General features: G+C 39.4%; 1 protein-coding gene across 2 annotated transcripts in view; it reads left to right on the plus strand.

Annotated features, from left to right (window-relative positions):
* LOC124721118 (SRSF protein kinase 3-like) overlaps nucleotides 1-19239 on the plus strand; it is a 396756-nt gene that overhangs the window by 137292 nt on the left and 240225 nt on the right. For both annotated transcript variants that reach the window (XM_047245935.1, XM_047245934.1), the window contains exon 3: nucleotides 15361-15464. In XM_047245935.1, the coding sequence (XP_047101891.1) occupies nucleotides 15361-15464 (104 nt within the window). The remainder of the gene's footprint in view (nucleotides 1-15360; nucleotides 15465-19239) is intronic.

The raw sequence follows: 19239 nt of genomic DNA on the forward strand, positions 1-19239 counted from the left end.
AATGTCACCCATTCTCTTTGCGGGCATCTGATCACTTACTGTGCTTATATGAAAGGTTCTATAAATTGTGGTAGTGTTTTGTCTGAAAAGTGTCCACATTTTGGAAAAGTTTGTGGCAGTGGTAATAAAATCTTGGTAGGTTATGTATCTCAGGACAAAGGCAGCCAACATTTGGATAACTGTTCATTAAGACATTATACTGTAGGTTTGTGATGTTAAGTACTTCATCTGTGTAGACAAATTCTGACAAGTTCATTGAGTATGTTCAAATGAAGACTCTTGCAGAACTAAGATCTATACTTAACCTCAACTGAGTGTGTGTTATTAACTATTGCTTTGTCTTTAATATTACTATAGCAGTTTGCACTAATTACTGAATATGAATAGGATGGTGAACAAGGACATGCCTTCACATTTAGTAATTGACCATTTTCATAATCATTTCTTTTCGCCGGCCGGGGTGGCTGAGTGGTTCTAGGCGCTACAATCTGGAGCCGTGCGACCGCTACGGTCGCAGGTTCGAATCCTACCTCAGGCATGGATGTGTGTGATGTCCTTAGGTTAGTTAGGTTTAAGTAGTTCTAAGTTCTAGGGGACTTATGACCTTAGAAGTTAAGTCCCATAGTGCTCAGAGCCATTTGAACCATTTCTTTTCCATCTCAGCATTTGCACAAGTCTTGATGATTCTTGATTACATTGATTATTGGTTTGATTAGTCTGGAAAACCTTGGTGGACTCAGATTTGAGACAATATTTTGTAGAGTGAGTGTGTGTGTGTGTGTGTGTGTGTGTGTGTGTGTGTGTGTGTGTGTGTGTGTGTAAACGATAAAACTCCACTTGTGGCTCTCAAATTTCAGTTTGAATTACATTCTCTAGTGTACAAAAACTAATGAGGGTCAACAATAGTTATGAAAATGGCTTTATTTATCATTATGTTATTGTTATTCAATTTTTGCTTCCTGTTAAATGAGTGAAAGTTAGGTATGTGAAATTTATACATTAAAACTGTTTCAGCTTTATGAATGATCATGACACTATAATAATTTTTTAATCTTGTCTGTTTCTTCAAATAATACATCATTCAAACCAACGACACAAAAAACCCTGAGAAAAATTCTCATCAAGTAACAAATTGGCAGGTGGTCTCAGATTTGCAATAATCCTTTCATTTTTTGAAGACATTAGTGTGTGATGCTTAATTATATTAAAAACATCAGTGATGAGATTTGAAAACATTTTAATGTTCATACCAAAAATATTTTTCATTGGAAAACTGATGTTGCTGGCTGGGACAGCAAATTGACGTTTTTCACATCAGATGAGGGTCTGACAGGTTGGTCTTTGAAACAGCAAACTTACGCAACCTTGGCCCAGTGCACTGCGTGCAGATGGACTTTGGGGAATTGACTAAATTGTAATCTCCAGTTGTAATGGAGAATGTGCAATTTATTATAAATTGCACTCCATTAACAAATGCTTACATGTTAGAGACTGTATCTATTACAATTACAAAGTTGCAAATTTTTTCCCTAGATCAGTATTAATGATGCCCAGCTTTAAGGTAAAGAACAGTAAAATTTAGTCATTGATGAGGAGTAGTGAATTGTGTTGTGTACCTCCCGTTTTGTGATAATCAGATTTTCGTTTTGATGTACTTGGAATGTCTCATTCATATAGGGTGACTTGCCCAGGCTTTGCAATTGAACAGCTGAGGTGAAAATTTCTGAAGAATAGTGTGACAGATGAACATCTATAATGTCTTCCAATGTGTCATATGACACAGCCAGGGACTACTTTATCATTAAGTATCATGCTGCTAATTATGGATGAACATAAAGAAATAAAACTTAAAAACTTAATAATTTATGGTTCCATTCTAGAATAACTATTTCAGTACAGTTTGGGAATTTTTGTTGTGTGGGGTCACGTATGAAATTATCAAGAATGATGTTGAAAGTTGGAAGACTGAAATCACATTCATCTCTTATCACTGATTGGGATGCGTAAGCTGTCTTTATGTAATATGTTACAGTCTTACTCGTAGACTCCTTTCCTGGAACACAATAGAGTAATGAACTTGCTGATATTACTCTGAAACTAATGTAGGTATGTGTGGAAAGCATGGAGTTTGCAGCATGAGGAAGTAATATGTCACATTTCTTTGGCACCACCGGGTTTGATTACATAACCTCTGATTTTCTCCGTGTCAACATGTTGAAAGCAAGGATTTTTGTTCATTAAGTCTTGTAATGTTATTGTACTAAAACTATGAATTGGTGATATTTTTAACTCTCAACAGAATCCTACAGAGATCAGAAATCAACAGTTGTTATTTGATAACACTAATACTCAAATTATTAATAAAGGAAATAAATTTAAACCATCTAGATCGTGTATTAAAATTTGGGGGTTATGACATTTTGGCTACTGCTGTGATCATATATCAAAAAGCTTAGAACAACAAAAGGAGATTTTGTGTCAATACCAAAATCTGTACCTGATTGGGGTGTCAGTTCAACTAATACTCAAAGATAATTGTCATTGTTTTAGTGTGTTGCAGATTTCCAGTTAAGTACTTCATCCATAAATATAAAATTGTTCAAGTAAGGAGTAACTGAAGTATCAATGGATATAATACTGTTTTTTGTACTGTAACTGCCATGTTTTAGTTTTCTCAGGAATTCAGTTTGCACATATTCACTGTTGTAAAGTTTGCATGTCATCCTTACCCCCAACCTTACACTTTTCCTCATTCCCCAGAATATCAAAAGATATTTGCTCCACAAACCAATGTGTCACTTTGTCAGCTGATCTTTCACACACACTTCAACATGGCTGTGTTATCGATTAGTTTATTTGCATTCTTCTCTTTTTATATTACTTCCTATATTGTCTTACACTTCACTCTGTTAAAGCACCACTCTTTTGTAACTATATTAAAACAATGTGACAGTATGTATTCTATATGTTCACTTATTTTTATTTTCCAGTTTCTGTGTTGGTGAACTTGATTCAAACTTCATTCTACGTACAGAGAGATTAGTGGAGACCCACTTCTGATTTGCTGCAGGCAAATAGTTAATAGCTGTAGAAAAATTTTGACATTGTTTACAAACCACAGCAAACGTACATTACATTTGTAACAAAATAGCAATCTAGATTGCAATACTTTGATTTTTTAAATTACATTAACCAATTTCAGCCTATATGACCACCTTGAGACTACAGGCTCAGATAACGTGAGGAGCAGGTTCATGGAGCTGCTATGAGCACCTACTGGTACCTGCAATTGGTGACAGGTACTAGTTGGTGCTCAGCAGCTTTATGTACTTTCTCCTTTCATCTTCTGAACCTCTGGTCTGATGACTGTCATATTGACTGAAACCACTTACTGCAATTAAAAATAAATAATTTATTGCAGACTATGTCTTGTTTTGTTACAAGCATTTTTAAATGCTGAATTTTTCTATATCTGCTTTATTAGTCTCATTCTCAGCAGTGTAAATGTTGGAACAATCAGTAAAAGTCACAAAATTGTGAAAGAAAGAATCCACAACATGCGTTAAAAAAACATAGTTCACTATTCAGTACATTTTATTTAATCAGTCTTTATTGGTGTAGATTAGATGTTTGTTTTGTTTCATAGACCTATAGTGTGGATGGATGGATAGATAGATAAAAAGATAGATAAGAATGCCAGTGACTAATTTCCTTCCACAGATCCCAAGTGGAATTACCCTCATGGATGAAGAACAAGTAAAAAAATCTGAAACACATTTTCATGTTACTTTACAGTACACTGAGGTGTATATGATAATTCTTAGGTTACAGTACGTCAAAGATAACACTCATGTTACTTGCACATCAGTTCGTTCTACTCAGAAATTCATCAGTGGAGTTGGAGTAGTTGGCCATCAATAAAGCCTTTAGGCTCATCATAAACTGAACTTTTATTAGTAGTTGAGCTCTTTATGGCTGCTGAAAATTTACTGAAGACACGCATTCTGGATAATGGACACCTTTCAGGACCAGAGTGAGTGAGTGAGTGAGTTTGTGAAGGTTATTCTTATTCCAGTACTGGTTCCACAAGTTAAGCTGTTTGTTTGAAAAAGATATATATTATATATATGAAACATATATGGAATAAATATGTTGAGAAGCAGTTGTTAGCATCCACAGTTCTTTGAACAGGCCTCTGCAAGACCTTCTTAAGTTCCCACTACAAATAAATCATATTACGCACTTCTAGACTCTGAAAATTTTAACTTTGACTGCTGAGTTATTCCAAAAAATTACCCATTATGACATAATGGAATTAAAGTAAGCAAAATTAGCTAGCTTTTTAGTTTTTTTGTGTCACCTATGTCTGACTCCAGCAACACTGCAATAAAGGATTTCTTTAGGCACTTTAGCAGTTGTGTGGAATGTTCCTCCCAATTGCATTTGTTATCAAGTCATTCAGATCACCTTCATTTAACAAGTGATGGCATCCACAGGATGAGTGACATGGGAAGAAAAATTGATTGCTTCTCTTTGCAGACACTGAGCGAGGTTAGCACTCTGGGCTTGCATTCAGGAGGATAACTGTGAAACCCGTGTCCAGCTATCCTGATATTTGTTTCCCTTGATATCCCTAAATCACTTCAGGCAAATGCTGAGATGGTTCCTTTGAAAGGGCACTACCCATCTCCTTCCCCACCCTTCCCTAATCTGAGTGTAAGCTCCATGTCTAATGACCTCATTGTTGACAGAACATTAAACACTAATCTCCTCCTTCTCTTTGCAGACAGCATTCACTTTTCACATATTGGAAGGAGCTGAAATGTATTTTTTAATGTACAAATGTACTACTGCAGTATTGATACTAGTAGGTTTCTTGTGTGCCCTGATTCAGTTGTGTATGAAGCTGTTGATGACACACGGACACAGTGAACTACTGACTCTCCACATGGAAAGTGAAGAATGTGAATTTGCAGCATGATTTTTGTATATCCACATGTTCTTGGACTTGTTGGGAATTACATGTCACAAATTGTCTTTTGTTATTACTCTTATTATTACAGGATTAATTAACACAGTGTTCAATTAATAACAACTTTTAACTGTACCCTGTAATCTTCTGCCAAACCTCTCTATTCAGGGCATCCTCCTTGTGTACACAGGATGTGCCATTATTTCATAGATGCAGTCTTTCCAAAAATGTTTATGTCTACCAGATGGTTTCCATTCAAAAATTTTCTTTGGCCCGTAATGATCTGTCATTCCCAGCGAGTGCCCATACCACTTTAATGAGTTTTCTTTCAATTCTGTCTATCACTGTTTCATTTGCCCTCATTCTAGCTCTTAACGTAATCATTAGTTTTCTTCATGGTTCTTGATATTCTGGCACTCCATTGTAAATAATCCATTTTCACAGATATTAGTTGTCTTTTGAGGTCAGAATTTAAAAGCCATAGTTTTGATCCATAGCATAGGACAGATTCAAACATTGGCCTACCCACTGTTTCATTATTGTTGTTGTTGTCCCACCAAAAGAATTCATACAGCCTATTACTTTTCTGCCTTGCAGCATTCTGTATTTTACTTTCGTAGTAACCAGCCCACTTTTGTCAATGTTGGTGTTGTTGTGGTCTTCAGTCCTGAGACTGGTTTGATGCAGCTCTCCATGCTACTCTATCCTGTGCAAGCTTCTTCATCTCCCAGTACCTACTGCAACCTACACCCTACTGAATCTGCTTAGTGTATTCATCTCTTGGCCTCCCTCTAAGATTTTTACCCTCCACGCCACCCTCCAATACTGAATTGGTGATCCCTTGATGCCTCAGAACATGTCCTACCAACCAATCCCTTCTTCTAGTCAAGTTGTCCCACAAATTACTCCTCTCTCCAGTTCTGTTCACTACCTTCTCATTGGTTATGTGGTTCACCCCTCTAATCTTGAGCATTCTTCTGTAGCACCACATTTTGAAAGCTTCTATTCTCTTCTTGTGAAACTATTGTCCTCCATTTTTCACTTCCATGCATGGCTACACTCCATACAAATACTTTCAGAAACACTTTTCTTGCTATTGGCAGTCTACATTTTACATCCTCTCTACTTCGACCATCATCAGTTATTTTGCTCCCCAAATGACAAAACTCATCTACTACTTAAAGTGTCTCATTTTGTGATCTATTTCCCTCAGTATCACCCGACTTAATTTGTCTACATTCTATTATCCTCATTTAGCTTTTGTTGCTGTTCATCTTATATCCTCCTGTCGACACTGACCATTCCGTTCAACTGCTCTTCCTGGTCCTTTGCTGTGTCTGACAGGATTAAAATTCTATTGGTGAACCTCAAAGTTTTTATTTCTTCTCCATGGATTTTAATTCCTACTCTGAATTTTTCTTTCGTTTCCTTTACTGCTTGCTCAGTATACAGATTGAATAACATCGGGGATAGGCTACAACCCTGTCTCACTTCCTTCCCAACCACTGCTACCCTTTCATGTCCATCAACTCTTATAACTGCAGTCTGGTTTCTGTACAAATTGTAAATAGCCTTTCGCTCCCTGTATTTTACTCCTGCCACCTTCAAAATTAGAAAGAGAGTATTCCAGTCAACATTGGCAAAAGCTTTCTCTAAGTCTACAAATGCTAGAAATGTAGGTTTGCCTTTCCTTAATCTATCTTCTAAGATAAGTTGTAGGGTCAGTATTGCATCACGTGTTCCAACATTTCTACAGAATCCAAACTGATCTTCTCTGAGGTCAGCTTCTACCAGTTTTTCCATTCTTCTGTAACGAATTTGTGTTAGTATTTTGCAGCTGTGACTTGTTAAACTGACAGTTTGGTACTTTTCACATCTGTCAACACCTGATTTCTTTGGGATTGGAATTATTATATTCTTCTTGAAGTCTGAGGGCATTTTGCCTATCTCATACATCTTGCTGTGGTAGAGTTTTGTCAGGGCTGGCTCTTCAAAGGCTGTCAGTAGTTCTAATGGAATGTTGTCTACTCCCTGGGCCTTGTTTCGACTTAGGTCTTTCAGTGCTCTGTCAAACAATTTACACAGTATCATATCTCCCATTTCATCTTTATCTACATCCTCTTCCATTTCCAGAATATTGTCCTCAAGTAAATTGTCCTTGTATAGACCCTCTATATACTCCTTCCACCTTTCTGCTTTCCTTTCTTTGCTTAGTACTGGGTTTCCATCTGAGCTCTTGATATTCATACAAGTGCTTCTCTTTTCTCCAAAGGTCTCTTTAATTTTCCTGTAGGCAGTATCTATCTTACCCCTAGTGAGATAAGCCTCTACATCCTCACATTTGTCCTCTAGCCATCCCTGCTTAGCCATTTTGCACTTCCTGTCGATCCCATTTTTGAGACATTTGTATTCCTTTTTGCCTGCTTCAGTTACTGCATTTTTGTATTTTCTCCTTTCATCAATTAAATTCAATATATCTTCTGTTACCCGAGGATTTCTACTAGCCCTCGTCTTTTTACTTACTTGACCCTCTTACTGCCTTCACTATTTCATTTCTTGAAGATACCCATTCTTCTTCTACTGTGTTTCTTTCCCCCATTCCTGTCATTCGTTCCCTAATGCTCTCGCTGAAACTCTCTACAACCTCTGGTTCTTTCAATTTATCCAGGTCCCATCTCCTTAAATTCTCACCTTTTTGCAGTTTCTTCAGCTTTAATCTACAGTTAATAACCAATAGATTGTAGTCAGTCCACATCTGCCCCTGGAAATGTCTTACAATTTAAAACCTGGTTCCTGAATCTCTGTCTTACCATTATATAATCTATCTGACACCTTCCAGAATCTCCAGGCCTCTCCATGTATACAACCTTCTTTTATGATTCTTGAACCAAGTGTTAGCTGTGATTAAGTTATGCTCTGTACAAAATTCTACCAGGCGGCTTCGTCTTTCATTTCTTACCCCCCTTCCATATTCACCTACTACGTTTCCTTCTCTTCCTTTTCCTACTATTGAATTCCAGTCACCCATGACTATTAAATTATCGTCTCCCTTCACTATCTGAATAATTTCTTTTATGTCATCATACATTTAATCAATCTCTTCGTCATCTGCAGAGCTAGTTGGCAAATAAACTTGTACTACTGTAATAGGTGTGGGCCTTGTGTCTTTCTTGGCCACAATAATGTGTTCACTATGCTGTTTGTAGTAGTTTACCTGCACTCCTATTTTTTTATTCATTATTAAACCTACTCCTGTGTTATCCCTACTTGATTTTGTATTTATAACCCTGTATTCGCCTGACGAGAAATCTTGTTCCTCCTGCCACCGAACTTCACTAATTACCACTATATCTAATGTTAACCTATACATTTCCCTTTTTAAATTTTCTAACCTGCCGGCCCAATTAAGGTATCTGACATTCCATGCACCGATCTGTAGAACACCAGTTTTCTTTCTCCTGATAATGACGTCCTCCTGAGTAGTCCTCGCCCAGAGATCTGAATGGGGGACTATTTTACCTCCGGAATATTTTACCCAAGAGGACACGGGACAGAATCATCATTTAACCATACAGTAGAGCTGCATGCCCTTGGGAAAAATTATGGCTTTAGTTTCCCCTTGCCTTCAGCTGTTCGCAGTACCAGCACAGCAAGACCGTTTTGGTTAGTGCTACAAGGCCAGATCAGTCTATCATCCAGATTGTTGCCCGTGTGACTACTGAAAAGGCTGCTGCCCCTCTTCAGGAGCCACATGTTTGTCTGGCCTCTCAACAGATACCCCTCCGTTGTGGTTGCACCTACGGTACAGCTGTCTGTATCGCTGAGGCATACGAGCCTCCCCACCAATGGCAAGGTCCATGGTTCATTGGGGGGGGGGGGGGGGCTTTTGTAAATATATACACCTAAATATTTAAAATTTTCTACTCATCACTGTTCCAGCATTGATGTGTACTTCAAATCTAGTGTCAGTGTTCACTATCAGATATTCAGTTTTTGGTAAACTCATTTGTAGTTTCCATTTGTCATATTCCTGATATAAACATCATATAATGAATTCCAGATCATATTCATCTTGTGGTAGAGTGGATTGATTATCAGCAAAATTTAATGAAAACACCAATACATCAGTGGCAATGTTTCCCATTTCTCCACAACTGTTCTTTTATCTTTGGTGAGCTGCTTCTATGTATAAATTGAATGAGATGGGTAATAAGCTGCATTCTTGTCTCAGTCCTTCCGTGAAGTTAATACATTCTCTACCGGATCTCTTCTCTAAACCCATCCTACAGTATGGTGGCCAACATTCTGTCCTGTTTTCTCATACATAATCTTGCCACATAAGCAGCTCATTATGCAGTTCTCCTCTTTAAAATGGAAACCATATACACTCCTGGAAATGGAAAAAAGAACACATTGACACCGGTGTGTCAGACCCACCATACTTGCTCCGGACACTGCGAGAGGGCTGTACAAGCAATGATCACACGCACGGCACAGCGGACACACCAGGAACCGCGGTGTTGGCCGTCGAATGGCGCTAGCTGCGCAGCATTTGTGCACCGCCGCCGTCAGTGTCAGCCAGTTTGCCGTGGCATACGGAGCTCCATCGCAGTCTTTAACACTGGTAGCATGCCGCGACAGCGTGGACGTGAACCGTATGTGCAGTTGACGGACTTTGAGCGAGGGCGTATAGTGGGCCGGGTGGACGTACCGCCGAATTGCTCAACACGTGGGGCGTGAGGTCTCCACAGTACATCGATGTTGTCGCCAGTGGTCGGCGGAAGGTGCACGTGCCCGTCGACCTGGGACCGGACCGCAGCGACGCACGGATGCACGCCAAGACCGTAGGATCCTACGCAGTGCCGTAGGGGACCGCACCGCCACTTCCCAGCAAATTAGGGACACTGTTGCTCCTGGGGTATCGGCGAGGACCATTCGCAACCGTCTCCATGAAGCTGGGCTACGGTCCCGCACACCGTTGGGCCGTCTTCCGCTCACGCCCCAACATCGTGCAGCCCGCCTCCAGTGGTGTCGCGACAGGCGTGAATGGAGGGACGAATGGAGACGTGTCGTCTTCAGCGATGAGAGTCGCTTCTGCCTTGGTGCCAATGATGGTCGTATGCGTGTTTGGCGCCGTGCAGGTGAGCGCCACAATCAGGACTGCATACGACCGAGGCACACAGGGCCAACACCCGGCATCATGGTGTGGGGAGCGATCTCCTACACTGACCGTACACCACTGCTGATCGTCGAGGGGACACTGAATAGTGCACGGTACATCCGAACCGTCATCGAACCCATCGTTCTACCATTCCTAGACCGGCAAGGGAACTTGCTGTTCCAACAGGACAATGCACGTCCGCATGTATCCCGTGCCACCCAACGTGCTCTAGAAGGTGTAAGTCAACTACCCTGGCCAGCAAGATCTCCGGATCTGTCCCCCATTGAGCATGTTTGGGACTGGATGAAGCGTCGTCTCACGCGGTCTGCACGTCCAGCACGAACGCTGATCCAACTGAGGCGCCAGGTGGAAATGGCATGGCAAGCCGTTCCACAGGACTACATCCAGCATCTCTACGATCGTCTCCATGGGAGAATAGCAGCCTGCATTGCTGCGAAAGGTGGATATACACTGTACTAGTGCCGACATTGTGCATGCTCTGTTGCCTGTGTCAATGTGCATGTGGTTCTGTCAGTGTGATCATGTGATGTATCTGACCCCAGGAATGTGTCAATAAAGTTTCCCCTTCCTGGGACAATGAATTCACGGTGTTCTTATTTCAATTTCCAGGAGTGTATAATCCTTTCCACCCAGGTGAAATTCCAATCTGTTAACAATAGTTATTCATAAGTTGCATTATTCTTTTCTTGAAATGGTGTCCTCCAGCTTTCAGTAGCTCCACAGGAATATTTCCAGGTCCAGGTGCTCAGCCATTCTTCATTTTTGCTAATGTTCTCTTCAGTTTCTCTATTGTAATAGTCACATTGAGACAGTTTCTTCAGTCATACCTTGTTCCTCTCTTATGTACTGTTGTCTCTCTCTCATTAGAAGATCTATATATTATTTTTTCCATTCCCTTAAAGGAATTAAATTGCCTACTGCTTTGTTTACAGGTGTCTTCTTCATATTAGTAATTGTCCTCCACACTTTTGTTGTTTGTGATCCACCCATTTAAACTCAATTTGAAGGCATATATGTTCCCACATCTTGTTCTTTTATGGTTTAATTCTTTTTAACTCCTGATTTACTGTCTTGTAATTTTGTCAATCGTGAGAGTATTTAGTTGATAATCATTTTTGTGTAAATTTTTCTTTTCCCAAATAAACATGAGAGGCTATCTGACATCAGTGGCAATGTTTCCCATTTCTCCACAACTGCCCTTCCATCTTTGGTGAGCTGCTTCTATGTATAAATTGAATGAGATGGGTAATAAACTGCATTCTTGTCTCAGTCTTTCTGTGACATTAATACATCTGACATCCAGCTACATCAGATTCCATTGGTAGGACTCAGGATATAGTTGGCTATTTCACTAACTAATCTCTATCATTGATGCATCTTTGTGTAACATTACAAGACCATTTGTTTGATAGGGGAATGGGAAGATGCATAGATGCTTACTCTTAGTCCCCAGTACCTCTAGAGCCGTTTTTCCAATCACTTGTTTAACATTCTCAAATTCCCTTTCGACACTGTTATCTTGTGACACAAATTTTAGTTCCTACTCTAATATTCATTGAAGATAGTGTCTTTTAATATATTCTAATACTGTTAGATGATGTCGGCTGCTTGTAATTTCCTGTTCGACTAGTGGTCAGTACACTGGAAACTGATACAAATCAGATCTTTATTGTCTGGATTCATCCAGCCTATTGATTGATAGAATCTCTGAAACAGCTGCTTCAGAGGGTTACTAAGATATCCTACAGCTACATCAGAGTCCATTGTTAGAACTCACGATATAGTTGGCTATTTCACTAACATAATCTCTACCATTGATGCATCTTTGTGTAACATTACAAGAGCATTTGTTTGATAGGGGAATGGGAGGATACCTTATTATTGTAACTAATTAGTGTTGAATGAACTGCAAAGTTAAAAACACAGACGTTATGTTGTGGTCTTTTTAACTACACCTCATTTCTACTTGCCATTGGGAAAGGAACTAAACAAAGTCTTGTTGATGGAAATATATAGCAGTTTACCTTCACTAATCACAATCGAGCACTTTGCTGCAAGTGGCAAGTTGCAATGGCATGTGAACCTGGATTGCATTTTCAGTTGTTGTTTTCGTGTTACAATTATGTGAATTTGTAGTGATAATTGAAAGTTTTTGCCAGACTGGGACTCGAACTCAGATTTCCTACTTACTACAGACCCTCATTGTCAGTGATGTTTCCACCTATGATTTCTGAACAGTACTATAAAAGCTACTCTCATAGGTATGTGGAATAGCACCACTGAGGAAACAAATTCACCGTATTTCAGGTTCAGCATATCTGAATGGTGTGCACTGATACCATTGCATTTCATTGCAACTTCATCATTTTCATCTCCATCAATCCATTCAGTTCATGGTTAATTATATGTTTGCTGCTGGACACCTTTGCTATGGGCAGGTATATTCTTGTAAGGCATATGACTATTAGAGATGCCCCTAGGAAAACTTTCCCCAGTATTTTTCACAAGAAATGGGACCAGTGTACAACATATTATTAACCCTATTCTGGAAATTTGGGAAGATCTTCAGAATTGTTCACAGTTAATGACACTCCATCACTGACAGAGATTGAAAGGGCATAGTAGGAGCTGATAATCTTTCATGAGATACGGCACTTGTGGTCATCAGTATGGAATGCTTATGAAGATCTTGACATTTCTCATGCTCTCTGCCCTCTTTCACTTGGCTTTGTATAGCTGATGGGAGAATTAAGAGTATTTGTTTGCAGTATTTACATCCATATGCTATGTGCTGTTTTCATCGATGAATGTATAAATGTGTTCACAGCTGAGCTGGATTATTTATTGCTGATACATTGTTTGCAGTTCATTTTAAAGAAAAGAGTTACGTTGCATTGACTGTAGCACAGCTTTATTTGAACTGGTGTGTGTGTTAGGTTTATAGCAAACTGTAAAATGCTATGAGAGTTTGCTGATAGCTATGGTACTGAATTGACAACAAAATCATCTCCTATACTTCAAAAAGTCATCTGTGTCTTTTAAAGAGTGAGGGTGGTGAAAATCTGCCAGCAGTGCTGCCACCAAAGTACTTCTACACCAATGAAGTGGAGGGGGGGTGGGGGGGGGGGGAGAGAGAGAGAGAGAGAGAGAGAGAGAGAGAGAGAGAGAGAGAGAGAGAGAGAGAGAAAGGGGGGGGGGGGGAATGGAGGAATGTGGTGACATCTTACATGTTGCCAAGCCTTAAGATTTGTTGCTATAGGCAATTATCAGATTCATCTAACTGCAGTTCACCACCACTAAAATACAGTAACAATATGGAGGAGTGCACTTTCTGTAGTTTCTCATCCAGAAAGTTCTTAAGTCTCATTGGCTGCCCGCAGTCTGTAAGTGCAGTGATTCTCACTTTTTCCTCTCCCTACAGAAGGACATTGCATGCTTTATAAGTGGCACTTCGCTACAGTAACTGCCACCATGGAAACAAAATAAAGGTAAAAGACCGAATAATGATATGCCATCAAAATGTGTAGGGCTATTCACTAATGAAATACCAAAGTGCTGTTTATTTGTAGGTTGGCTTGGTGGCTAAGTGGTGAAGTGCCGGATTACAGATCCAAAGGTTTCGGATTCAATCTCTGGTCAATCATAGGATTTTTTTTGTCACTCATCACTTCTTTCACCCCTGGCAATGTTTCTTGATGGTAAAAATGTGGAGTTGTTGTGCAACATGGCATTTTTCACATCAACATTTGGAATCAACCTTAACCTACAGGTGTCCCTATACTTGGCTGGGTCAGCCAGTTCGAAGGCTGGAGAAAGGCAATGGAATAAATTTTTAAATTTGTGTTTTTTTTATTCTTTTCAGCAAACAGTAATGTTTGTACTGTTGGTTATAGCGTATGAGGAATACTCTTGCCTAAAGTGCAGTTCATCTGAGGAACATCATCAGGATCCACGTTCTGAACAATTTCATGGCATGTTTCAGTGATAAACATGTAATTTTGGCAACAGTAAGGCAAATATTATTGAAATGTATGGGGAGTTTTGTCAGTACCAGCTAATGTAAATGGTTTTTAAATTTTTGAACAGGTATGGCCATCAGCAAGTATACAAAAGATGATGTGCATATAACAAAGTATATTAAAGATAAAAATGTACATTTTCAAAATTAACGCTTAAATTTGTTTTCTACTGTGTGTGAGGAGGGACCTTGAATAGAACTGGTGTACCAAACCAATGCAGTATCCAAGAGGACTTGCATGGATTTCATTACAATACTGCATGTTACACCCTTTTGTGTTTTTGAGTTATTTAGAAATAAGGGGTGGGGAGGGGGGGGATTCTCAGAGTTCTTAGAGTTTTAATAAATATAAGTTGGAAACTGGCTGCAGTAACTTCGTTCAGAAATCTGGCTGTTCATTACTATCAGTAATGTATTCTGCTACCTGGGTCAGTTAGCAAAGTTTACTGTTGATCAGTTCCATTTCTCAGATGATTTTTATATGCTACCTCACATATTTTTCCTGGTCACATGTCAGTTTGATGGGTAGGGTTTTGTCAAATGTTTTAATTAGCATGATAAGAATTTCTCATATAAAAAATGTTTTGGTTTGTTTTTATGAAGAATGACATCATTTTATTTCAGATTTGTCATTGTTAGAGAAAAACTAATACACTGTGCTTCTGAATTCCTCTCACAGACTCCTAAGAGGTGTGCTGATTAGATAATGGTTTGCATAAGTGCCCATATCTGAAGAAATTTCCATGACACAGGGGCAAACGTATAAAGCAGTTGTATGTAATGTTGCAATATTATAGTAATCCTTTTATTAACGTTATTTGTTCACTGAGGTGGAAATAGAAAGGGGGGGGGGGGGGAGTGAAAGGGTTACTATCATTGTTAATGTGGAAAATAATGCCAGTTTGTTTTAATTTATGGTGTTCACTGCCTGAAAGACATTGTAAGCAGTTGTTGTACACTACTTTAAGAAAGGGAATTAAAATTTTCCCATTTTTTGGTTATGTATTTGGCACAAAACTTGCTTTTTACACCTCAGTGTTTCATGTGATGAGGTTTTTGCTCAGTTCATTGTGGCTACTAAAGTAATGAAATTTTTCTTACTGCTTTTAATTGCCCACATATCTTTGTGTGGTGTTATATTGCATTTAAATCAGTTTATTAATTTTAGTTTTGTTCTTTATTTTATAGGTCAGAGCCGAGAAGCCCATTAACGACTGATGTTAGCGTTGGACCAGATGAAATTTTAGGTTCAGATGATGATGAGCAAGAAGATCCAAAAGATTACTGCAAAGGTAAATACTGATGCTGTGTTTACAGTATAATTATAATCAACTATGTGTGCATGCTCATATGCGTTCGAGAGCTAGTGGTTGTGAATTTGTGTGTGTGCTGATATTGCATAAATGTGTGTGTGAAGCTCATAATGAATGTTGTGCTATTATGAAGGTTAAGAAGGTAAGAACAGTCTTAAAATAAAAAAAAAATTGTAGCAGCTAAGAGTATTGGAATATAAGAAAGGAGAAAAGGAAGAAAAATATATTTGAAATGGCTAATATGATCTGCTATAGTGCAGTGTTGAGGTGACTGATGCTTTGGAATCTTTTAAGCTAAACACAAGGAATGATAGTGTGCTGACCTGTGCTTGCAGTATATTTAGAAATTTGAGCAGTTGAAAATTGTTGAGGCTTTTGTGGCTATTTGTTGACGTATTCTCCATCAGAATTGAGTAGATTTGATGCGGGTATACATAAACTGTTCAGAATATCCTGTAAATATTTCATCTAATATATTATACAGTGTCTTAAAGAAAATTAAAGAAAAAAGTGGATTTTTCAGGAATTAAAATTCTCAAAATATTGTACTAAACTTTTGCTCAGGGTTTGTGTTATGGGTTTGAAATTATGGAATTCAGAACTTTTTGCAATAAAAAATTATAATGTTTCCTTTGCTTCGACGTAGTGAGGTGACACAGTGATTAAGATACTTGATTATCATGGAAGCGACATGGGGGTATGAAACAGATGCCCAGCTATCCAAATTTAGGTTTCTGTGCTATTGCACTTTCTGTTGTGACTTCAGTTCAACATTACTAATCTTCAGCCTCTTTCCACCACTTTGATTACCGTGTTCATTTTGTTTTGTGGCATGTAAGATAACTTGCAAAAGAGAACTGGAAATTTGTGTCTCTCTTGTCTCAGGATTGGAGAGTTTTCACAAAGATGTTGAATCAACCGAATTCAACAATTATCATCAAATTGGAAGTGTGGAAAGAAGTCAAAAGTAGAGTAGAGTACATTAAATACACCATCATTTTCCTTTATTTTCTCCTCCAAGGTAATTGTGTACAATAAAAGTGAAGTCATATTGTTTGTAAAACTACCAAAAACAAAAATCCAAAATAGTATTCTGCAAACATCTTGGGTTGTTGGGTGTTCTGCCGGATATCAGCGTCGTACTTGCGCGATATTTTGGTCACGTAGCTCGTAACCTTCATCAGGTGCGACCTGAGACTGCTCCTCGAGTGGACCTGGTCCAGTATTTATGCCTATGGCCTTTCCCCTCCACCAACGGCTGCAGGCGCTTCCTCTGTGGTCCGCGCCCATTCCCTGCGACCTGCTGGAGCGTTGCTGCTCCGTTTTCCGTCCGCTGCGGTTCTAGGTGTTCCCTCTGCGGTCCGCGCCTACCAAACCCGCTCCTGGGGGTTTCATCTACGGTCTGGGATACCAAGCGTTCCCCCTGCGGTCCGCGCCCGCTCACCACAGCCTGTTGGAGGTCCACTCGAGGAGCAGTCTCAGGTTGCACCTGATGAAGGTTACGAGCTACATGACCGAAATATCGTGCAAGTACAACGCTGCTATCCGGCAGAACACCCGACAACCCAAGATGTCATTAGATCGCCGGGAAAGCCTGAAGAGTTACATTCTGCAAACAGTTTGATTCGTTAGATGAGTATACTGTCATGAAATATGCAAAGCAATAAAAATATTAAGGAATAACAGAGTGATGACATTAGCTCCACTAACGTTAAACAAAGTAATTTTTTTTTTTTAATTTTTGATACATGAGAACACAATAATTACCATTCAGAAATTTCATAGTTTGGGATGGTAACTTCTGTAAACAGGGAAGTTACTGTTAACATTCCATGATTAATTATGTCAGAGTTTAAAATACACCAGCTCCAGAGTAACCCTAATGATTTTGATACTTCCTCAAAGTACAGAGTTTCTCATTTATTAGGGCAAAATAACACTGGTGATATGTGTGTAGATAAATACCAATATTATTGTTCTTTCACCAAATTCCTCCACCTTTCTAGTAAAGTACGTTGTTGTAGATGTGGGTCAGGGATAAAGAACCACGAATCTAAAGGGCTCTGGTTGGATCACCAGTTAGCCCTAAGATTTTTAGCCATCACTTGTCACTTCTTCCACCTCTGTCAAAGTTTGCACTGCGATTCAGAAATCACATTAAACTAAAGGTCGCCGTATAACTAGATAGGTAAGTTATTTGAAAAGATTGGAGGAAGGTAATGGCGCACCACCTTCGGCAGGACCATGCCTAGTAAAGCAGTGTCGTGTTAAAAAGGTAATGCCAACACCCAAGTAATGTGATGTTACAAAATATTTCTATATTTCTTGCCAATAATAAAGACTTTGGTGACAAAGTGAACTCCTGTGACCATTATGAGTGTCCATGCTACACATCTGTCTTCTCTCTCTCTCTCTCTCTCTCTCTCTCTCTCTCTCTCTCTGTGTGTGTGTGATTATGTCTTGTTTTGATGAGGGAAAGTTTGATTGTTTCAGATGAGACAACAGTGGTGGTTGTTGTTTGTTCATCTACATCTACATTTATACTCCGCAAGCCACCCAACGGTGTGTAGCGGAGGGCGCTTTACATGCCACTGTCATTACCTCCCTTTTCTGTTCCAGTCGCGTATGGTTCACGGGAAGAACGACTGTCTGAAAGCCTCCGTGCGCGCTAGAATCTCTCTAATTTTACATTCGTGATCTCCTCAGGAGGTATAAGTAGGGGGAAGCAATATATTCAATACCTCATCCAGAAACGCACCCTCTCAAAACCTGGACAGCAAGCTACACCACAATGCAGAGCGTCTCTCTTCCAGAGTCTGCCACTTGAGTTTGCTAAACATCTTCGTAACGCTATCACGCTTACCAAATAACCCTGTGACGAAACGCGCCGTTCTTCTTTGGATCTTCTCTATCTCCTCTGTCAACCCGACCTGGTACAGTTCCCACACTGATGAACAATACTCAAGTATAGGTTGAACGAGTGTTTTGTAAGCCACCTCCTTTGTTGATGGACCACATTTTCTAAGGACTCTCCCAATGAATCTCAACCTGGCACCCGCCTTACCAACAATTAATTTTATATGATCATTCCACTTCAAAATCGTTCGGCACGCATACTCCCAGATATATTACAGAAGTAACTGCTACCAGTGTTTGTTCTGCTATCATATAATCATACAATAAAGGATCCTTCTTTCTATGTATTCGCAATACATTACATTTGTCTATGTTAAGGGTCAGTTGCCACTCCCTGCACCAAGTGCCTATCCGCTGCAGATCTTCCTGCATTTCGCTGCAATTTTCTAATGCTGCAACTTCTCAGTATACTACAGCATCATCCGCGAAAAGTCGCATGGAACTTCCGACACTATCTACTAGGTCATTTATATATATTGTGAAAAGCAATGGTCCGATAACACTCCCCTGTGGCATGCCAGAGGTTACTTTAATGTCTGTAGACGTCTCTCCATTGATAACAACATGCTGTGTTCTGTTCGCTAAAAACTCTTCAATCCAGCCACACAGCTGGTCTGATATTCCGTAGGCTCTTACTTTGTTTATCAGGCGACAGTGCGGAACTGTATCGAATGCTTTCCGAAAGTCAAGGAAAATAGCATCTACCTGGGAGCCTGTATCTAATATTTTCTGGGTCTCGTGAACAAATAAAGCGAGTTGGGTCTCACACTATCGCTGTTTCTGGAATCCATGTTGATTCCTACAGAGTATATTCTGGGTTTCCAAAAACAACATGATA

This window comes from Schistocerca piceifrons, chromosome X (assembly GCF_021461385.2).
Source record: "Schistocerca piceifrons isolate TAMUIC-IGC-003096 chromosome X, iqSchPice1.1, whole genome shotgun sequence".
In the NCBI taxonomy this organism is placed as follows: domain Eukaryota; kingdom Metazoa; phylum Arthropoda; class Insecta; order Orthoptera; family Acrididae; genus Schistocerca; species Schistocerca piceifrons.